At 53.3% G+C, this 21,134-nt stretch overlaps 6 protein-coding genes across 6 annotated transcripts; 3 read left to right on the top strand and 3 right to left on the bottom strand.

Annotated features, from left to right (window-relative positions):
* Window positions 1-28: 28 nt before the first annotated feature.
* On the bottom strand, window positions 29-1,238 carry J4E86_005262 (uncharacterized protein; the record flags this gene model as incomplete). Its single annotated transcript, XM_051445797.1, has 2 exons — window positions 29-579; window positions 626-1,238. The coding sequence occupies 2 exons, from the start codon at window positions 1,236-1,238 to the stop codon at window positions 29-31; spliced, it is 1,164 nt and encodes a 387-aa protein (XP_051302564.1).
* A 1,154-nt stretch (window positions 1,239-2,392) lies between these two features.
* J4E86_005261 (uncharacterized protein) lies at window positions 2,393-4,072 on the top strand (the record flags this gene model as incomplete). Its single annotated transcript, XM_051445796.1, has 1 exon — window positions 2,393-4,072. One exon carries the CDS (start codon window positions 2,393-2,395, stop codon window positions 4,070-4,072), a length of 1,680 nt encoding a protein of 559 aa, XP_051302563.1.
* Window positions 4,073-4,642: 570 nt separating this feature from the next.
* J4E86_005260 (uncharacterized protein) lies at window positions 4,643-6,301 on the top strand (the record flags this gene model as incomplete). Its single annotated transcript, XM_051445795.1, has 3 exons — window positions 4,643-5,013; window positions 5,059-6,200; window positions 6,255-6,301. The coding sequence occupies 3 exons, from the start codon at window positions 4,643-4,645 to the stop codon at window positions 6,299-6,301; spliced, it is 1,560 nt and encodes a 519-aa protein (XP_051302562.1).
* Window positions 6,302-8,058: 1,757 nt separating this feature from the next.
* Window positions 8,059-11,372, bottom strand: J4E86_005259 (uncharacterized protein; the record flags this gene model as incomplete). The annotated part of the gene is made up of 5 exons (XM_051445794.1): window positions 8,059-9,333; window positions 9,382-9,519; window positions 9,566-10,259; window positions 10,452-10,753; window positions 11,016-11,372. The coding sequence occupies 5 exons, from the start codon at window positions 11,370-11,372 to the stop codon at window positions 8,059-8,061; spliced, it is 2,766 nt and encodes a 921-aa protein (XP_051302561.1).
* A 5,930-nt stretch (window positions 11,373-17,302) lies between these two features.
* J4E86_005258 (uncharacterized protein) lies at window positions 17,303-17,681 on the top strand (the record flags this gene model as incomplete). Its single annotated transcript, XM_051445793.1, has 2 exons — window positions 17,303-17,332; window positions 17,385-17,681. 2 exons carry the CDS (start codon window positions 17,303-17,305, stop codon window positions 17,679-17,681), a joined length of 327 nt encoding a protein of 108 aa, XP_051302560.1.
* A 101-nt stretch (window positions 17,682-17,782) lies between these two features.
* On the bottom strand, window positions 17,783-19,357 carry J4E86_005257 (uncharacterized protein; the record flags this gene model as incomplete). Its single annotated transcript, XM_051445792.1, has 2 exons — window positions 17,783-17,977; window positions 18,203-19,357. 2 exons carry the CDS (start codon window positions 19,355-19,357, stop codon window positions 17,783-17,785), a joined length of 1,350 nt encoding a protein of 449 aa, XP_051302559.1.
* Between the last annotated feature and the right edge of the window lie 1,777 nt (window positions 19,358-21,134).

Below are 21,134 nucleotides of genomic sequence, written 5' to 3'. Positions count from 1 at the left end.
CCCGCTTCTAACCTATTTGATCCTCCTGCTACTCTTCTAAGAACCCATCAATCATCCGCGCGTATGCCGCTGCATCCTCTAAGCCAACCCACCCCTCTCCCTCGGCCTTGCCTTCTGCAAACGCAAAAAGACTGGTCATGACATCTCGTCCAATAACCGGCACTTCCTTCTGCATATCTCTCCAATCCCAGTCTACATTCTCCACCTCATGAGTATCGAAATGATGCACCTGTATCACGACCGGCCCATCTCCCTCGTTCATCTGAAAGACCATGTTCGTGGCAGACGTGATGCGAATCTCGCCGTACTCGCAGTTTATCTCCCATGTCAGAGCTGGGGTACCGGGAAACGGCTGGCCGCGGCGGAACAGGAAGGATAGTGTTGCATTTGGGGCGGGGAGAGGAGACGGCGCTATAGTGCCATGGACGGCTAGGAAGTCGGGTACGTCGGTGACTACTTTTTCAACTGTTTGCTTGGTTTGAGGGTCGAGAACACGGACGTTGGGGCGCTGGATCTGTGATTTCGAATGAACGGACTGTGGGTCAAGTCGGCCGACAACTGAGAGTATGATGTCAAGCACTGCTAAGAGTCAGTAATGACTAGTCATATGGGAAGTGAATCTCACCATGACCGACGCCTATCACGATAGCATTTCCGCCGATATCCTTTTGGGAGAAATACTTCAGACTAGTAGGCATCATCTCCCTGTCGTTTGTGCCCCCGAAAGCGCGCACGTCTGAGCTTAGCACTTTACCAAGTCTACCATTTCCACTATCCAGGATATCTCTTAGCTTCGCAGCTGGTGGTGTCCATCGTCGCTGTAAGCCTACGGCAACTCTTGATCCACTCTTCCTGGTCGCTTCGACGATCTTATCGATTTGATCTCTGTTGCTGGCGATTGGCCATTCGACATAGACGTCCTTGCCTACATTGATGCTGGGAAGGATTGTCTCGTAGTGCTTGTCGACCCGCGTGTTGCATATGACGAGATCGATGTCAGGATCAGCTGCGAGATCTTCTGGCGACCCATATGCCTTGGTGTGCTCCGGAAGTCCGTACTTCTGGATGGCGGACTCTGCAGCCTGAACGCTGCTGTTAGCCAGCGCGGTGATGGTGATCTTTGAGCGTCCAGTCTCGGTGAGCAATGCTGGGAGATGGGCTGCCGAGGCCCACGATGAGTTTCCCGAGGAAGACAGCCCGATGAGCGCAGCACGAACTGGGCGGATCGCTGATGCCATTTTGCTCAAAAATCGAAACAAGGACGAGTTTTTCTGGAGTAGCAAGTACAACTGTATTGAAGTCCGACGTCGCCAGGTCCTCCGGGTATTTCTACATCTCATGAGGTGCTGTTGTGTAAGCTTCTCGCTTTGTAATGCACCGCATTTATAATCTTGCATGCAGCAAGCGCGGATGGTAGGGAAGGACGCCTTATGTCTGAAATGTCAGCAAATGCGTGTAAACGACATACAGCCACGAGTAAGCCGTGCACGGCATCATTGACAATCAGTCGCAGGCACTGCACTCATGTTAAGCCTCAAATGTCGCGTCTCTGATGATCCTCCATTGGATGCGCATCGCTACAGACTTGGGACGAAGACGATGATCGTGGGCGGGATGGCTCGCAAGCAGATGCGATGTGTGGAGGAGGTAGCGTGAGAAAAGCGGACGCGATGAACTCATAGCTAGACGCGTTCTAGCATCAATTGATCGGACGCGTCTTCGAAAGGGAGCTATCGCTTAAAGAGAGCTAGTCTACAAGCTAGCGTCGAGCTTTCCCGCGGAGGCGCCCAGCGTCAGCAACCACCCATCCTACCCCAAGTATATGCTCATGCCTGTAATCTACCCAGCACTCGGTATGACAAAGATTCATTCGAGATCCATCCGGTAACGGTGTAGCTCGGTCCTTGCCTGGACGTCATCGCTTTTATGAGGTCTAATGTGCCACACTGGGGTCGTGGCAGGGAGCCAGGCGTACGCCTGTAACTTTCGAGAGACGGAAATCGATCAGCAGCGAACAGATCCTGCCAGCCTGCTAATTCATGGTACAAGTGATGTTGTGAGTGAGTCGATCTCGGAAGCTAGAGCCCATACCCAGATGCCTTCACATGCAGCAGCATGATGTTTTATTTGGCGTATACAGAGAAGCAGTGGCAAGCAGTCTCTCAGACGAGGTGTGGTTGCCTGTTCCCCAATGAAAATCCTTGCTGTAGCAACTGCATCTCTTTCGTGAGGTGCAGGACCGCCCATCTGCCCACATGTGCTCTTTCCACGGCCGCTATCCCACGTTGTCTTGGCAAACAAATGAGCTTCACCACCTCGCCCAACTCCCACACACACAACCATACAGGGATACCACCGCCTCAAAGCCACCCTCGGTGATTACCCACGCAGGATGGCGGAACGAAACACCTCACCACCGATTACTGTTGCATCACTGCGCGCAATCCGAGAAAAGAAGCGACAGCTGGTAGCTCAGCCACCTCCGAGTCCTTTCGAGCTTACACATCGACTTCGTGACGCCCAACCACCGATAAGGGAAGCGATTGAAGAAACCTCGGGTCCCTCCAAATACACCCGTCATAAACTGGCAACGGACGCAGTCATTAAGCAAGAAGATGTTGAGCCCGCAGACCCATACGAATATACGCATAACGTGCTTAAAGGACGCCTGACCGAAAAGCAAGACGAAGACAACATCAAGGCCACAAATGATCTAGAAGATTTCCAACGCTCTACTTTCATCGAAAACTGGTATGTTTTCGGAGACCTTCCGAAGGTTGAGGACATTCGAATGATCATCACAGCCTTGTACCGCATCAACGAGCCGACCGGCTTGTCGAAGAAGGGGGCAAATGCCTTCCGTCAAAAAAAGCGACTTGGACTGTTTCTCCTAGAAGATGTAGTAGCTCAAGGACTGCAGAATGAGGGACTAGTGACCATGGCGACTCCCTCAGACTATGCTCGCTCGATGCTCCTTCGCCCAGATCTCATAACAATGGCGAGTGTGCAAGAGTTGGGTCAACAAATCAAGCAAACCAACAAGGCGCAGAGGAAGGTCTCGAAGCTTCTGCGAGCTAGGGAGAGGCGACAAGCAGGTTCACATTTGGATGACTGGCTCGAAGGCGGGGTGCAGGAGGATGTTCGTGTGATGCATACTCAAGCACATCAGTCCGACGCAGGACACACACTGGAGAGCGAGCCAGCTCATGACGCTCTAGGATCTGCTTCGCGTGGCGTTGTTCTCGGGAAACGCTCGGAACCAACGCCTTTACATCCAGACGATCGAAGCTATGCCGGGGGCTTGTCGTCTTTCGTACAACCTGAGCTTGACAATGTTATTGCTGGAGATGCAGATCCGTCCCTGGTGGCCATGTGGCAGGTTATACCCGACCTCCAGAAAGATGCTAGGCAGGACATCAAGACTCAGCTCATCGTTCCAACGGTCGTCGAATACTTGGATATCGTCAAGCGGCGCAAATTGGGCACTCTTGCGGCTGGAAATGGTACGGGTGCGGATTACGGACTACCGCAGTCTCATGACGCCCCTATTTCACGGGTACCTCCAAGCCCCAATGCCTCATCGTTGTCTCTCACGAACTTCCGTATCGAAGGATTCTTGATGGGGATCAGAAACCGTACCATGACTGAAGAGAAGGTGCCGAGCAATTTCTCGATCAAGGCCCAGATGCGGGATTGCGACACCGCCATCCACGGTTCTGTGCGGACCGACGCCTATATTACCATCTTCAAAGCCCTCAGCGTCCTGCTTTCGCTTGATCGCGACATGACCAAGGCAGAGGATAGTAAAGCAAATGGTTCCAAAGGTAGATGGACGTGCTTGTTCAAGAAGGCGTTGAACGAGATATGCAAGTGGCCGGCTGAAGGCGAAGCGGGACAGTACGCGTGCGACTACTGTATGAGACGTCGCCGCCCTTGCATCATTGCAATCAAGGGCGTCTTCTCGGTTGCCCCATTAGCTCCTAGTCTGAGGATGGGTCGAGGACTGGGTGACAGGGAATACTGCGTGTTGCCTGGAGGGGCTGTCAACGCAAAGCGAAAGTTCTTCTCGTAGTGCTTTCCGCATCGGACCAAACGTGTGGGGTATGCATATTCTGCTGAGGAGAAATGAGCTGGACATCAAGCAGCAGTTGTGTATGTTATCTGTGTACCAAGTATCTAGGTATGGATAGTTCAGCAGACTTCAAAAATACACAGTGTTAGATACCAATGCGTGTCCTTGTCAAGGCATTCTGATATTAGTCTGGGTGCATAGTGATGCGTAATAATTGCCAAGGATTCCGATCAGAGAGCAGCTTGTCAAGAAAGTAGATTCGGTCGACATTGGAATGATGCACGGCGAGGTACAAGGGCCGACGGACGAACACATGGAAGATGGGGCGGCGCACAGAAGTTTGCGCTAGCACTAGTCAGTACTAGAGCGAGCCCCGCTCCTGAACCAAGCGGATGGGACCGAGGCACAGCTGCGTGCCTGTGAAACCACGCCGTCAAGACGCCCTGCACCTCAACCTTGGACCTTATAGCCCGCCATTGGCGTCTCCCTAGCTCCTGAACCAACCTCCACACCCCAGGCCTATCCAAGAGTTTCTCCATTGAACCTCCAGGACGCCCATCGCAGCTCAAAATGGCGGAAATAGCAGCTTTCGAGCACACGCCCATGGACGACATCGCGCCCACATGCGCCAAAGTCCGCGCCAGCTTCCTCTCGCACAAGACCAAGCCGCTCGAGTACCGCATTCAGCAGCTGCGCAAGCTCTACTGGGGCTTCAAGGACAATGAGGAGCTCATCAAGGAGGCGTGCAAGCGCGACCTGGGCAAGCCATCATTCGAGACATACCTGACGGAGATCTCGTGGTGCATGAACGACTGCATCTGGATGGCCAACAACGTCCCGCGCTTTGCCAAGGACGAGAAGGCGACGGATATCCCCTGGACCAACATGCCGCTCCGCCCGCGCATCAAGAAGGACCCGTTGGGCACTGCGCTGATCATTGGGTATGTCGCGTTTGCATGTTGAGAGATACTAGCTGACGAGACCAGAGCCTACAACTTCCCCATCCAACTCACCCTCGGCCCTCTCATCGGTGCCATCGCCGCAGGATGCACTGCCGTCGTCAAGCCCTCCGAATCCGCCCCCAATGCCGCCGTCGCCATCGAGAAGATCATGCGCGACTCCCTCGACCCCGAATGCTACACGTGCATCCAGGGCGCCATCCCGGAGACAACAGCCTTGCTAGACCAGAAGTGGGACAAGATCTTCTACACTGGTGGAGAGATGGTCGCCAAGATCATCGCGAAGAAGGCAGCCGAGACCCTCACACCCTTGACACTGGAGCTGGGAGGCAGGAACCCTGCTATCGTCACAAAGCATGCGGACATGAAGCTTGCTGCAAGGAGACTGTTATGGGCAAAGACACTCAACGCCGGTCAGGTCTGTCTCAGTCACAACTGCACTTTCGTCGATCGTGAGATGGTACCTGCATTTATCGAGGAGATGAAGAAGCAGCTCAAGGAGTTCTATCCAGAGGGTGCCCAAAAGTCACCCGACTACGGTCGCATAGTCAACGAGCGCCAGTTCCAGCGCATGAAGAAGATGATTGACGACAGCAACGGCAAGATCGTCCTCGGCGGCACAATGGACGAATCCGACCTCTTCATCGAACCCACTGTCGTCCAGATCAGCGACATGAACGACAGCATGGTCACCAGCGAATCCTTCGGCCCCCTCCTCCCCATCCTCCCCGTCGCCAACCTCGACGAAGCCATCAAGATCGCAAACGAGATCCACGACACACCGCTCGGCACCTACGCCTTTGGCAACAAGGCCGAGCTCGAACAGATCATGAAACAAACACGCAGTGGCGGTGCCTCCCTCAACGACGGCTTCTTCCACGGATCCATTCCCACCATGCCCTTCGGCGGTGTCGGAACAAGTGGACAGGGCGCATACAGAGGCAAAGCCAGTTTCGACACTTTCACACACCGCAGGAGTGTTACCACAACACCAGCGTGGATTGAGGGTCTCATGGATGTCAGGTACCCACCATACACAGCTGCCAAGCAGAAGAAGTTCATCGGCATGAACGACATCAAGCCCAACTTCGATCGCGAGGGCAGGGCTTTTGGATGGGGTTCATGGTTTATGGGATTGCTGGGCGTCAAGAGTTTGGCGGCTATTGTTGGTAAGTGACCTATGCGTGTGGTGGCAAGCGTGTCCGTCAAGCTAACAAGTACAGCGGCGGTTGCTATCAAGCTATATCTCCAGCGGAGGTCGAAGTTGTAGGGCATGAGTAATATGAGGAAGGGGAACGGAGGTCAGTGTATGAGATCAGGCAGTATACCTTTGCGATATCCATAAGTTCTTCTACATCTTCGGACGACACATCGTGTCTTGACAAATGCAGTTTTCTCCTATACTATACCGTGTTTGCGTTTTCGTCAATCCAGCGGGATTCAGACTCACATCCAGACACGTCTCTCAGTGTCTAGAAACCACTGTACACCATCTAAGACATTTCTCTCCGCATTGTCTCCAGATCAATAGACCTTCCCAGACACCACCAGTCCAACCAGCAAACCATGAGTCTCACATCCATCAACAAACTTGTCAAGCTGAACATCATATATCACACAGGTCTACACACATTACTATCCAGAACAGCCAGAACAACCAGAACATCACTGATCACGGAACTCCCCTACACGCAACGCGCAATACACGACCATGACACCCTTCTTCCTCACCACCAAATCCGCCCACTCCACGCGCCGTTCCCTCTCCACCCACGAAAACATCTCCACCACGACTTCCTACGCAACAAAACCATATCTCACGCGCCTCACCGAGCCCTCACGTCACACGTCCTACAAGTCTGAAACCCACAGCGAATGCCTCCCGTCTTGGTTCACAACCCGTCCCGCGCGCCATGCATACACGCCCAGTCACGCCGCGGAAGTAGCGCATAGGAGTCTTGCGCACGAAATCGAGTGTAGTAAAGTGTGTGGGTATGGGTATAGTGGGTATCAGCCAAGTTCGTACGCCCAGCGCGTTGGAAGTTGTGAGGCGGAGTATGCGGTGTTGTTGAGGGAGAAGAGGAGGGAGAAGGAGAAGGAGGTGGAGAAGGAAGAGAAGGTACGTGTTCAGCGGAGGGGAGATGAATTACTGTATGTGCGAGATAAAGGGAGGGTGGGTGAGAGTGGGGGGTGGAGGAGGACGGAGAGGGAGGTTGAGTGGGTTAGGGGGCGGTGGGCGTGAATACTTCTCTCGTGGTCGTAGTTGCTCACTTCTCTCGTATGTCTGTCAAATTACCAAATTACGTACCGTCATTAGTATACCGCGTTGAGATGTTTTTGAGGATCTTTTCCACGTGGAATCTGTGTTGGTGTTGTTGGTGGTGGAGGTTGGTTGCCTAACTAGACGCACGTAAGCTCATGCATTCCTGCAGGATTCAGCACACAATGTACCGCCGAGGTGGCGTAAATGGAGGAAAGGATATCGCCCTGCGATTCCTGCGATGATCTTTCATGGTTAAAAGGCGCAGGGGTGGTTTAGCTGGATAAGGCTGATCTTGCCTTACGAGGTAGATGAATCAGATTGTGCAAATAGGAAAGCTCTATTGCGGGATTCTAATGTACAGGTGACTTATGAAGTAGAAGAGAAAGATGGTATATAGCTAGGCACAGCAATGTAATTGCAGAAGTATTCGTACATGAAGCGTAAATGACATGACATGATAAACCGAGACGTAAACGTAATCATGGAAGATGCAGTCTATACCGCAGAAAGCAAGCCATGCAGCGTGAACGCGTGAGAAGAACTATGTAGACAGGGGTATCCGCCGTAAACAAAACATGAGACCGTATTCTTGCCCATACAAGCCGAAATGCTGCGCTAAGAGGAAAGTGAAGGAAGAGAAGTCAGAAGAGGAGAATATAGTATCGTAACGCGACGAAAGCATATGCAAGTGTGAAAAAAGACCAAAATGCAAAAGTGCAGGACCTGGAGAAAGAAGAAGGAAGGGGAAGAGAAAAGCTATCACTTCAGATCCCCCAATCCCCCCACCCCTTCTTCAAAATCGTCTCAATAGACCCCACCACACCCTCCAAAAGCTCACCCAGCCCCTCACTAGACGCATCAGCCGCAGCACCGCTCTGATCTTCAAGTGAAACACCACGAAGACGAAGCTTGACCCACAGTAGCAGGCTGATACAACCTGTCTGGCGGCGCGCATGGTCTGCAAGATGCTGGTGTGTGGAAGCCGTGGTATCGGACATGGCGAGGGTGTCTGTGAGGAAAGAAATCGTATTGATGATGATTTGCGCGTGCGACAACAGAGGGTTTTCGGGTGTGGCGGAGATGATGGGGGAGTGGGGTTGGCTGGTTGAGGTGGAGGAACAAGAGGAGGTTGGTGGTGCTGAGGCCCATGTCGTAGGGGAGAATATCGGTGGAGACTCGGAGTTGCTTGGTCGCCGGTTTTGCTGTCTGGCCTTCTGATGGGCGGCTTTGGTGCGGGTAGTTGCTGCGACGGTGATAGCCCAGAGAACCAGGGCGGCGAAGAAGACGGACATGTCTGTGCCCATTTCTAGGGGGATGCGATCTCTTTGTTCCGAGACGGCTTGTTGGAGGATGTCGATGGAGAGTTTGAGTGCCTCTTTGACGGGCGCGCCTTCCGTCTCGGTCGTGCACCATAGCTGTGCGATCCATGTGCGGAGGGTGGTCTTCAACGCTGCGAAAGCTTGGGCGGTAGCGACTTTCTCGGAGAAGATCCATGACTCGCATGCGACAGCCAACAAGGCGCGAATAGGTGTTACTTGTACTAGCCTTGCTACGGATAGCATGCGCTTAGTGGCAGGTGCGTCGTCAAGCAGATGTTCGAGGCTTGAGGTCGTCGATGAGGACATGTATGGTGTTGAGGCCTTGTGGCGACTGTAGTGCACGGAGAGGATGACAGATGATTGGAAGGTATCGAGAGGCCTTGGTAGGGACGTGGAAGTAACCTCGTCGACGTATGATGGCGTGTAAGGGTACTGCTGAGCAGCTGCAGCCCACTCGATGGGACTGGTCGCATCCCAGAGAGAACCATGCGCTGGGAAGGGGATGTCGAAGCGGCTGTCATGGATGAGAGAAGTCAGAGCTTCGCGGGCGAGTAGAATAGGCTGCTGCGACTCAAGGATGTAACAAGACAAGAACAAGTGTTGCCAGGTAGCTAGCTCAACCCAGCTGGTCCAGTGCTCCGGTGTGACCTGCTCGAGTTGTGCGAGGCTAGCTAATAGCTCTGCTGCTTTCGAAGTCGTGCTCCTGCAATCTTCAACCGCCTGGTGTTGTTAGCCGACCGTCGCTGCCTGCAATGACGCTCGACCTACCTTGTGGTATACCTTGTCGAAGCGTGACGACAAGACCTTGGCTGCCCGACGAGCACGGTACTGAGACAACACCTCAATGAGAAACATCGCCTGAAAATCGCATAACCGGTCCGGTTCCGTCGAACCCTTGAGATCCCTCTGCTACAAGTCAGTTGATGATCGTAAGCCCAAGCATCTAACCTACCCATTCAAGCAATTTCAAGCATCGGTCGTGGAGGTCTCGGCCCTTTTTCTTGTCGCTCGAATCGGCCGAGTACTGGCTGCCGATAGCGATCATGGCCGCGCGCAGCATCGGTGACGGGTTCAGAGTGGTAGGTCGATGGACAATGGGGAAAGTGGGATGAAAGAGCCTCCAGAAATAGTCAAGATATTGCTCAAACGGTTGGGTGTGTGCGATCGAAGCCATACCATATTGTTCTTCTCCAAAGAGCATCACCCCCTCTTCTTCGTCCCTCTGGACCAGTGTTCTAGGACCGAAGTGTCCGTACCCGGTCATCGCATCCATGCTTGTCGGTATCGACATGTTCGTCATAGGGAAGGAGCATGCGTTCATGTAGGCGAGGTTAGGGGCTGTTGATCCCTTGTCGTTCGAACCCCATGTGTATGCCATCGTTGAGGTGGTCGAGGCCGGCGATCGTGATGGGTATCCCCAGGATGGGTCCATCATGGATGCGTTCGAGGGCGTGCGTGCTCGATAGGATGGGTTGCCAAACACGGAGAAGTCGGTCGATGCGATCGGCGATGCATACCCACTCGATGAGGAGTACCCTGGGGTGGGACTGTATGGCTCGTGCCATAGAGCCGGTGTCATAGCTTCCATTGCTACCGACATTGATCCAGACTGGCGGTTGATGTGCGAGCGATGATGTTTTGGTTGGCTAAAAGAGCATTAGCAGCCATCCAAGCAGAAGATAAGAGACGAATTGAGAGAAGAAAATAAGTGCTCGATGATGTATAATGAAACTCACTTGGGGCTGGACGTGATTTGAGGAGAAGAACGAGGAATGAGACTGGGATTTAACGAAAGACGCTGAGGCGTTCTGGGAGTACGAAACGAGGCGTGATTGTACCTTGTAAATGGCGCCGTCTCCTGCACGGGAGATACGGTCTCGTAAAAGGATGTGCTTGCGGAGTTGGTTGTCATCTCCATCATAGGCTGCTCGAGAGCGGGCAAAGACATGGATGTGGGCTCTGGGGAGCCTTCTGGACTTTGCTCGGGAGAGTCTCTCGCAGGCTCGTTGCTGTTGGAAGTCAGCATGGCTGTTGAGACCACTCTGGGTTCCGCGTACTGTCGCTCCTGATGTCTTTGGAGAAGATCAACACGGACGAAGGTCTTGCCGCATCCAGGGACTTGGCAGATAAGCGCATCTTCCTGGGCGTGGTTTTTCTGGTGTCGCCTGTGTATACTGTTAGTGGTATTCCGGCTTTTCGTGGAAACCGTCTGACCTTAGATGCTCGGCGCGGGTGTAAGACTGATGGTACGTCAGCAAGGTTTCCTGCAGAAGTGGTTGAGATGCATAGCGTTACATAGATGAGTCTACGTGTGATGAGATGCAATACCACAGTGGCGGCCCATGCACAGCTCGCCACATACATCGTAGGGCTGAAAGAGGTATGGAATCGAAATAACTTACTCTTCCACAGTTCTCGCAATTATGAACTTTAAGTCCCTTCTTTGCTTTACTGATACGCCCAGTCCGGGTGTAATGGATGTTGTTGTGAGATGACATGTTGGTAGGGCTCAAGCCTGGCTGTTCTTCAGAGCGGGAGGAACCGGTGTGGGGGCCGGACGGCGCTTGTTTGGTGGTTCCAGGACGACGGCGAGGGCTGGCAGCCTTGGATGCTTTGGGTAGATCGTTAGATGACTGTGATGTTTTGCGGTAGTCGACACGAGGTGGTGATGGTTGATGAATGGTGCTGCCTGTAGGTTGCTGTTGCTGGTGTGTGTTCAAGTCCAATGGGAGGCCTCCGGTCTCACTTGGTTCGGACATGACTGAGGGACGAGGCGATGGATGGTATATATCTGAGTTGGAGAACAACGGGGGTCAGAGGCTCAAGTGGGGATGTGGATAATGTGTGCTAAACGTTCCAGATTTGGTGGTACGATAGACGGCTATGAGCTAGTGGTCATGTCTTGGACGAGTCGGTGCTTTCCCACGGGATGATGATAGGCAGCCGGGGGACGGAAGTTTGAATTAAGGAACAGCCGCCAGGGGAGAAGAGTTAACGTGGTGTGTAGTAGACCTAATTGGGAAAGAAAGCCGGACCAAAACAAGGCATTTGCGATGATTGTAGAGTGAATTTGCTGCGCCCGGATAGGTTTGTGGATGGAGAGACTGTAAATATCTGTGGGCTGTGCCTGAGCCAACCCCGAACGAGGAGGGTACTCGAGTATGGGGGTTGGAAACTGACGAGGGTCATAGACGCTGCAAGCCGACATGTCCAGGGTGTAGACATGGAGCTTTCCAGGGTGTCCACCATAGGCAGTGCATTGGCCGATCTTACAGCAAGTCGATGGCTTGAGCCCACGGGCATGGCTGCGGGCGTGCAGGCGAACGGTTCCGTCAGTCACACTGAGCAACAGGGCGTCCGCGCACCAAAATTGGGACATGGCCGGGATGCGAGTGGACAGCCTGAGGGCACCGCTAGGCCAGGCTGCGGACCGTTCCCGCCTCAAACCTCACGCTGGCTGCTAAGAGGAGCGTGGCTTGGGAGAGCCATGGGGGACCCGAAATAGAGACTCGCGTGGAGCATGACCGTGCTCAGCCCTCCTGCAACGGTGCCCATGCTGCTGCTTACACCACGGTGCAGCACCGCACCATGCTGTCATCGCAACGACATACGCTGTGCCTTGCAGAGAAGCTTGTCGAAGGATGCTGAGCAATCGCGTCGTTGCAGGCGTCGGGTTTGCGATGCTCGCCCCTGCAGAGCAAGATATGTCCGACAGTTTCGCGGTGCCCTGCGCCCTCATTGGTGGACATGGCATTGTTAGGTGCACTGAGCGGCAGATGTGTAGTCTCGCCTGTCAAAGCCCACCAGCCCTACCAGGGATCCATGCGCCAGACACCTTACAGCACGCAGGACAACTGCAATGTATCTCGTCGCCGAATAACAAGTCGGCGATGGGAAAGACGGCGAGAGTTGTAACACACTCTTCGTGGCCGACCGCCTCGCACCCACCGGCTTGCTGTGTTCATTCGTCCAGGTGCAAATGTCCAAGGCGTAAGCACGGTAAGCAGTCCCTCCGCGAGGACATGAAGCGGCTTCAGATGGTCCCGCAGTCCCTGACCCTCACCCAATCTCCACACGGCAGCCCGCTATGGGCGTAGGGCTACTCGTGAGGCGGGGGGCCTGATGGTTTAGTGCTCGCGCAAAGCTTGGGAACACGTCGACCAAGCTTCCTCAGCCTTCAAGGCACAAGGCAAATGAAAAGGCGCCGGACGACGGCATCCACTTTTGCATTGATTTGCACTGGCTCGCACAGGCATGGGGACCGCTGGGGATTTGATGAGCATCGACGCGCTTTGCTCGGCACACAGGACGACTGCATCACGCACGTCACAGCCTTCACCGGTTTTCAGGGCTCAAGCTCCTGCATTTGCACATCTGAGGATTGCAGCTTAGAACCCCATGCAGACAACCCCAGCCGGCGGAGCCGCCTTCAGATTGACGATGGCGGTCGCCTTGCACATGGGACAAGCAGCTTCTTGCGCGTTTGGGCGCTGGCGAGCCTGATTGTCGGGCCAGGACCGCTGTCTGTTTCATGAGGACTCAGCTCCTCCGCAACCGAGACGATGGTTAGAGGCAGGGATCCTGGTAAGCTGGACCAGGGCAGACGAATCGTGACCCGTGGAGTAGGGTGAGGTGACCAGAGCTGTTAGTTCGTAGCCGGCGCGTATTTCAGGTGCAATCGACGTGCTCTCGCGGCCCATAGACTATGCAATGCTCCATCAGCGGCTCTCGCGACTCCATGAACTACAACCTTGTCAGTTAGTTTGAGCTGTACCATGGCATTTGCTGTTTTGGTTCAAGCGTTGGGTGCGCGGGTCGGGTCTGGCACCATGATCTTTTCGCGAGGCTGCCAGCCGGCAGAGATCGCCTAATAGCACCACTTCAGCTTAGCATGGTGGGAAATGAACCGCAACGTCCCGCATGCTATACCTTCGTCCCTTGAGCATGTAGAGCGATGTGAAACTCAAGCGGTGAGAGCTTTACCGAATGTGTGAGGACAATGACATTATTTGCTCAATGGGGGCGTAAGACGCAGTATAGCCGGTAATCTTTGATGAATAGGGAGCTCAATCCAGCGGCCTCCAGGGCCGTTGCTCGCTTCGGCACGTGTCTGGGTTGGATGCCGTCGAGCTCTTGCAGCTTGGGTCGCGTCGGCTGATGAGCGCGTCTAGGGTGTAGAGAAGATCAAGCGAGATGACTTGACTTGACTTGCAGCTTGCAGATGTGGCCCCTCTCCGCGGCGCTGGTGTTTGTTGACAGGCGACGGCCTACAAGCTTGATAGTTCAATAGCCGTAGGGCTAGACACTCGATTTCGTCCGACGAAGACCTGTGCGTTGAGACATGACCAATCCAGCGCTCTGTAACGTACGAGCGCGCCAGTGATCACCGTTGGCCCGCCCGGAAAGGTTCAAAGCGCGATGGGATTAGTGCGGGATGTTGAGAAATGAGAGGCACGTGCTGGGCAGCCGACCTAGCTTCGTCACAACCATGCGTTTGTTGTCCAAGCAGCAAGGTCCAGGGAGGCTGCATCGCGTGGAGCATTGCGGGTGGGTCACAATGAGACATTCATGGATGGAGGTCGAGAGCACTTTGCCGCGACCCGCTGATGGCGCGATTCAGGCGATTGCTCGGGCTGGACTGGTTCTCTCCTTCCTGAGGTTGTGGAAACACCGAAGTCAGCCCGCCGGTACTTACCATCTGGATAGATCTACGGCGAATGGATTACCCTTTCGGAACACATGGAGATGCCACACTCAGATCAAGATCATCGGCATGATAGAGCTGGTGCTGGTGTCGCGCTCGCCGAAATGACGTACCCAGACAACAGCCACTTTAGGGAGACTCGACTGTCGGCGTCCCCGCAAACAGGTCGCCGGGAGGCAGAGGCAGGAATCACACGGCAGGATAATTCGAGTAGGATCACCTCACGCTGCAGATTATGTCCGTCACAACGGGCATGGCTTGATCGAAGGATGCAATCACAGTCGGGCACGTGCTGGACCCACTCCTGTCGCGAAAGCTATCTGATTCGGCTGGGTAGCTGATCCTTCGTCGACTACACCCACCCTCTGTCGCTTACATGGCATGCATCGGTCAATATTGCGATATGCAACAGCCGCATCTGGGCAGCATCCTCTTCCTCTTTCACCTGTATCTACACTACCTCATCGTGCGCCAAACCATCACAGCCTCACCGCCGTGGCAGGGCTGTACCTCTGCCTTCCATCTTGCGCGGGGCAGTCCAGATACAGGCCCAAACAGGACTAGCGTCGTTGCTTCCCGTGCCTAAAAGTAGCTCCACCCACATGTCTGCCTCCCGGCTAATCCTCCATGAGGCTGAACCGACAAAGTCTGCCTCGCCAAAACTGTCATCACCAGCAGCACATCATCGCGACTTCTTCATCATTCGTCGCAATGACGGCATCGTCTTCGCTAGCAATCAACTTTTGAATCCCGATCGCGTTATGCATCGGCCGGAAGAAGGTTTGCAGGCAGCCATGTGCCATCGCAGCCTGGTCTGCTCCCACACGTGCCTGGCTCCGCCATGCCCAGAATACTGAGCATCCATATGCCCTCCGAATCTGCTGCCTTCTCTTCGACGTGCCTCTCATGTTGCGACACCGGCACCTACGGGATTGTACATCGCACATCTTCGCTTTCTCCCTATTGGACGAATGAGTAAGCCTTCAGCAAGTCCCCCACCCCCACCCAACCTGTAAGCGCCGCCCAGCAAGCCACCACTCAACCACTGTCTCCCATCTTCCCATCGTGTTTTCTACCCAGGAGAAAGAGCCTCAGGCAAACCACATGACTCAGCCCTATGAGAAAGTTCGAAATAGAAGGATTGGCTGAGGCGATGCTTTGGGTGCTTGTCAATTTACACATTTTGTTGCTCGCAGCCTCAGCTCACTAACCCTTTTTGGATTTGCGAGCTACTCGAAGCACTCTCTACTGCTATCACTTGCTACATTGCCGCCTTACTACTGCAGCTTACCTCTTTTCGATAAATGAACAGCTACTTGCAAGCGAGTTTTGGTAAATCGCCTGCTGTGACAGCCACTCTGGCTACTCATTAGTACTGGAACCAACACGACTACATGCTCGAGGACCAATCCTACGGTCGGAAGCCGGCGCTTAGAAGTACCTCCGACCGAACTGCCGGCCAACAAGACATACTGAAACTTTCAAATGCACTAACAGCGGTCGCAGATGTGGTCGTTGAAATCCGCAGGTCAACGTAATCCCAATACGACCTTGTAAGAGCGGATACCGCGGGGCAAGACATGATAGTATAGACTGATCATTCGGTTCACCGGCTGCATATACGGCTATACAGAGGACTAGGCCTTCCAGACATTACATCAACCGAGATGAAGTCGCTTATGTCTCTGGAAGGCGTTGCGAACCCGTGTTACAGAGTGAGACAACATACCTCACTGCGTAATCGCTATCAAAGGTCGCAGTAACGGCCATCACATGGTGTGAGTATTGAACGACAAGCCCGCTAATGCATCGCAAGCAATACACTTATGCAGCAATGAGGCGATGCAAAGACGTTTCAGAACCAACACCGTACTACCATCTAGTATGGCCGTCGGTTAGAAGAAGACCTGCGAGACCCATCACCTAACCCCGCGCATACTACGGCTCGAGACTCTGCGGCGCAGTCACATAGGTGCGGCAAAGTGCGTCAAGACTTCTGATCCGACAGATTGTACCTGCGGCGTAGCTATCTGGCCTCAGCCCTCAGGTCCCATCCCGTCATCGCATGTCAGGCACAGGCACACGGGCGTAACTGTGCCTCTACGGGAACGTCCGCGACAGTCAGACGCTGCGTTCCGAACCTTCTCACGCCGTGCCTCATGCGAACTGGCCGCCGCTGCCGCTCTTTGTGTCTCATTGAGCGTGTGCCGCAGTGGGACCGACGGTTCCTTCCACACAACGCTGGGCGGGAGGGCGAGCTCTACTGTGCCGCAAGGCCGCAGAGATGCGTGACTGGAAGACATCGATCGCGGTCACCCGGACTCATCAGCGACCTCTTTCATGACACATTTCACCGGGCGAAGTGAGAACGGACGGCCCTACTCCGGTATCGAGTAGATGAGTCTTTCTTCTTGCCACGTTGCTTTGGGCTTGACGTAAGAGTTGTGGGCTGTTGGAGTGTGGTGGGTGCGTTGGAAGAGTTTTTGCTTCACGCGCTCAACTCTTATTTTCTGCAGATCGACAATACTGACGTAGTGGATGCATAGCCAGTTCTTGGAATCAGGGCTATCCCATTGAGAGGATCCAGGTGTGTGCGACTGTCCCGCAGGCTCTGGGGAGTAGTATCTGCCCAGAGCATCTAGTGTTGAAGTTGGGTACATGGAACTCTCGAGCTTCGAGTATCTGTCACAGCGCATGACCGTTGTATCGCACCTTGATCATGAAAATGCTTCAAAATACATTTTTGGTCGCCTTATTGAACCCGTTCACATCTCTAGGGAAAGTAGCGCTGGCATGTGTCGTGTCGTGGAAACTTCACATACGAACGGTGCTGCGCTACATAAATTCGGCATGATGAGTTCGTCCTTCTTACCTCGCATGATATATTCTTCTGCATCGTATCAAATCTACTTCTCTTTCGCTAAGCATTCGCTGCATTTGCTCTCACTATACTCACCACTCCGCGACATGCCCTTAGCAGAAGCCATGCCACTTACAAAGTCAATCTTCGCGTTGGTAAGTAGCCAAAGAACCCTGTAGTAAATTCATACTTGCTAATAGCCTTTAGCTCCTGTTTTCGCTATGCCTCGCGATACAAGCCAGCCCCGTCCCCGCCACCCTTTCCACTCGATACAAATCCCCATTCTCAGTCCTTCTCCAACGCGAAGGCGACAAAAACGACAAGGATTTCACAGTCCTAGAAAAGGCGATCTTGTATACTGTCATCTTTCTCAGCGTGACAATACTGTGCCTATGGCTTCTCATAGGCATCATAGTTGCGATTGTGCGGAGGAAGAACGACAAGACATTTTGGGGGAACTTCAAGGATGGCATGCAGTCAAAGAAGGATGTGGGTTATTTGTGAGAATGCGTCACAACGGAGTTGCTACTTGGTGGGATGGCGAGAGATAGGATTGCATGTATTGTAACATAGCGTCAAGTGGTTTTATACTTTTATTCCTACGATCAGTCCATGTCCTCGTTCACCTCTTCGTCCATGTCCTCGTTCATTTCCTCGTCGGTCCGCTCGTTCACCCACTGGCTCACCCGCTCGTTCACCCACTCGTTCACTTCTTCGTCCACCTCGTACACCTCTTCGTCCATCTCCTCGTCCAACTCATCGTCCAACTCTTCGTCCATCTCGTCGTCGTCAATGATAGGCTTGCTGCGTCGCAATGAACAAATCTCTTGACGGCAAACAGGGCACTTATTTGCGTACGCATCAATGCCGTTGATCAACATCGTCAAGCATTCATAGTGATACATGTGTCCCCCACTGCAATGCGCACGCATAGGCATTTGCAGACATGGTCTTTCGACTACAGCGAGCGCGTCGCCACATATTGTGCAAGCAGCGTCTGGCTCAATCTCACTTGCTACACGTACCGGTGAAGAGCAGATGCGCGCACTCCGTCGCGGACTATCCGGCTCCCTATCCACGTCCTCCATGGACCAAGGCTCATCCTCCTCCTCCTCGAGCGGCGGGATAGTCAGCTCACCATATGAGAAATGGTCCCCATCCTGGTCTTCCCAACCGTGAGGAACGAAATTAGCAAGCGGCGTCGGATTAGCAGCGAAGAAACCTTGCCATCGGAATGGACTGCGCATCATTTCGGTCACTGCATTTCCAATATCGAAGTAGCGGAAGTGGCTATGGACTTCAAGCCTGAAGGCATCCTTCACGCAATGCGCCATCCAGTGATGGAGACGCCAGGCTAATTCCTGCCGTACAGGAGTTGCCTTCGCGATGGCGAGTGCTTGGTGCAACAGTGCGCGTGCCAATACTGCTACGTCGAGGCGCGCCAAATCGCACCTCTCGGCCAGTGGAACCATGCTGAAAGGCTCTGATACGATAGAACGGGTGTACATGATTGAATCCATGGAAAATTCGTGGACAGTTTCCTGCGTAACCGTGAAGTCACTCTTTTGGAGGAAAGCAGCCGCACGCACTGAGAGTTCCGAGAACACAGCCAGCGTATTTTTAATCTTATCCGGGTCTACAGTATCAGTTTGTTTGCGTATCGCTTCGATGAAATGTGTTTCCCGATCTCGGTGTATGGCTATCTCTATTTCTTTTTCTTTTTCCTTGGTCTGCACTGCACATCGTGGCTGCAGTTTTATGATGTATTTCAATAGCTCTTTGAAGCCTCCGTGTCGAATGAGAGTTCTCAGCGTAAAACCTGTCTGCTCGCCAACGTGATAACAATAGCTCTTAGAGGTTGTCACTAGCGTTAGACGGTCGTGTTCGGGTAGGTTGCGGATGAGTTCGGTGGCGACGTCGTAGTGGGAGGGGAATCTTTCAAGAGTGTTGGTATCAGGATGTTGCGTATGGAGCCAGCTACGGAGGTCGTGCCATTCTTCAGGTATGCCAGTGGCGTCGAGGAGAGCTACAAAGGCATCATCAGTGCGGCATTGTGAGGCGTAGTCAACGAACATTTGGTAGGCTTGCAGGACTTCGTAACCTTCTTCTGGGGTCCTTGTGTGAGATTGTAGGATGTTGACCAGGATAGGTAAAGGGGATGGAGGCGTCCTCGTCGCCATGGTCGTGGATTCGTCTTTTGGTATCGCTTGCGTCGGAGTGAATGACATGGTCTCATGAGGTATGGAGCATTTGTAGTCATTGAAATGACATTGTAGATCGAATTGTCAAGCACATTGTCCGAGAGGTAGCCAAGCTCACAATGCTATGGACTTCCAGGTACCGTTGTTGTGCTTGTTGTACTGAGCCACGAAGTTGAAGAGATCAAGTACATCTGAATCGACAAAAAACTAATCTGCTTCGCAGCAAACATCGGCACAGCGGTTGTCGCATAGCAGAAGGAGCCTTTCATGTCTTCTGCAACCCCAATGACCTGGATAGCTTGATGCTTTAACGAATGAGCGTAGATTCCTCGAGGACTGCTGACTGTCAACAGAACCGCGCGTTATGAACAGGCGGGGCAACAGTATATTGTACCTGCTATCTCTCTTATTCGTGAGAGTATCTTTTTATCTAGGTAGTTAATATCGTAGAAGCTGTAAGTAGCTCGTTTCGCTCTGCGTTATCGCAGTACTATAGGATAAAGTAGATAGCAACTAAGAGATGGAATCGCAAGGATAGTTAAGTGGACGTCGACGCCTGGGAGGATGCTAGAAGGAAACAAACAGGCGAGAGATTAATGAGCCAGACTAACTTCGCACAGCTTCTGGTGTTTTGCGTGATGTCGCCGGAAGCCATGCTTAGGTCAGTCGTCCGCTGCATCTATTGTTACTTGACAAGCCATCGGCGAAAGCCGCTCACAACTTTGTCAACAAGATACCTTGTAGAGACCAGCAGGCTGTGTGAGATGTTAAGGATCGCAAATCCCAGAATCGAGTCCATGTCGACAAGCGCGCCTGGACTGAGTGGGTACGACTACGGACCGGACAACTCTCAGTGACCTTGAGACTAGTATGTCGTCTTCATTACCTCCCCAAGCTCTCTGCGTTGGCCCTGTACTTTTGCCCGAACTCATCGATGGTGTTGTTTGAAGGTAATGAGGTCCAAAAAGTTTGCGAAGTCAGGAAGATGACGTGGTCCCCTCAGCGGTAGGCGGAAGCACAGATGCATTTCGAACGGAACAGTGGAAGTATTTTGTGCCGGCTCCCACCAAAAAGCAAAACCTTCCGCAAGCTGGGGTCGTCGCTGGAACCGGGGATTTCAAGGGACTTTGAAACTCCCCGTGAAAAGCTCCTGATGTTAGATTGCCAGGGGCACCTAGGCTCGGTAGATCCCCAGGTGTACAGCGCGAAAACGTGACGCGCTCAATGATTGCCAAAATGTCTTTGCGCAAGCGGTCTGTAATGCGTGCATCAGAGTCAGCTCCCTTAGCTCAACCTACCGCCTAGACTCTTGTCCTTGTCATGACCAACGTGAGAGTCGTGATTGGTACCTCGGGAGGTGAAAAGATTGCGATTGGTGCTGGCAGGCATGTATCGAGCTCAACATTTCTTTTGCGCAGTGGCTTCGTCCCATGTCACTGCGCCATCGCGAGCGAAAGCGCCACGTTGTCGCGTTTTGGGGTTAAGGTTGGCGCTAGCGTCGATGATCGTCGTCGGTACGGGGCTCCGCGATAGCACAGTGACGTCGCCAGTGAAGACCTTTCCCCTTCTGCCACCAGGCAAGCGAAACGCCAGACCACCTAACGCCATCGAGCGAGAACGCGGGATTTCAACTTTCGCATCATTTCCTTCCCAAAATTCGATCGCAACGCGAAACGCAGAGCCGCCGATCTCAATCAGCCGGATCGACGCTGTGAATCTAACCGAACCGTATCTCCATGTATCGAGCACTAGCAAA

The sequence above is a fragment of the Alternaria arbusti genome (genome assembly GCF_024043155.1).
Source record: "Alternaria arbusti strain BMP 1465 chromosome Unknown scaffold_6, whole genome shotgun sequence".
Taxonomy (NCBI): Eukaryota; Fungi; Ascomycota; class Dothideomycetes; order Pleosporales; family Pleosporaceae; genus Alternaria; species Alternaria arbusti.
The sequence above is the reverse complement of the archived record's forward strand: the minus strand, read 5'-3'. Positions and strand labels throughout refer to the sequence as shown.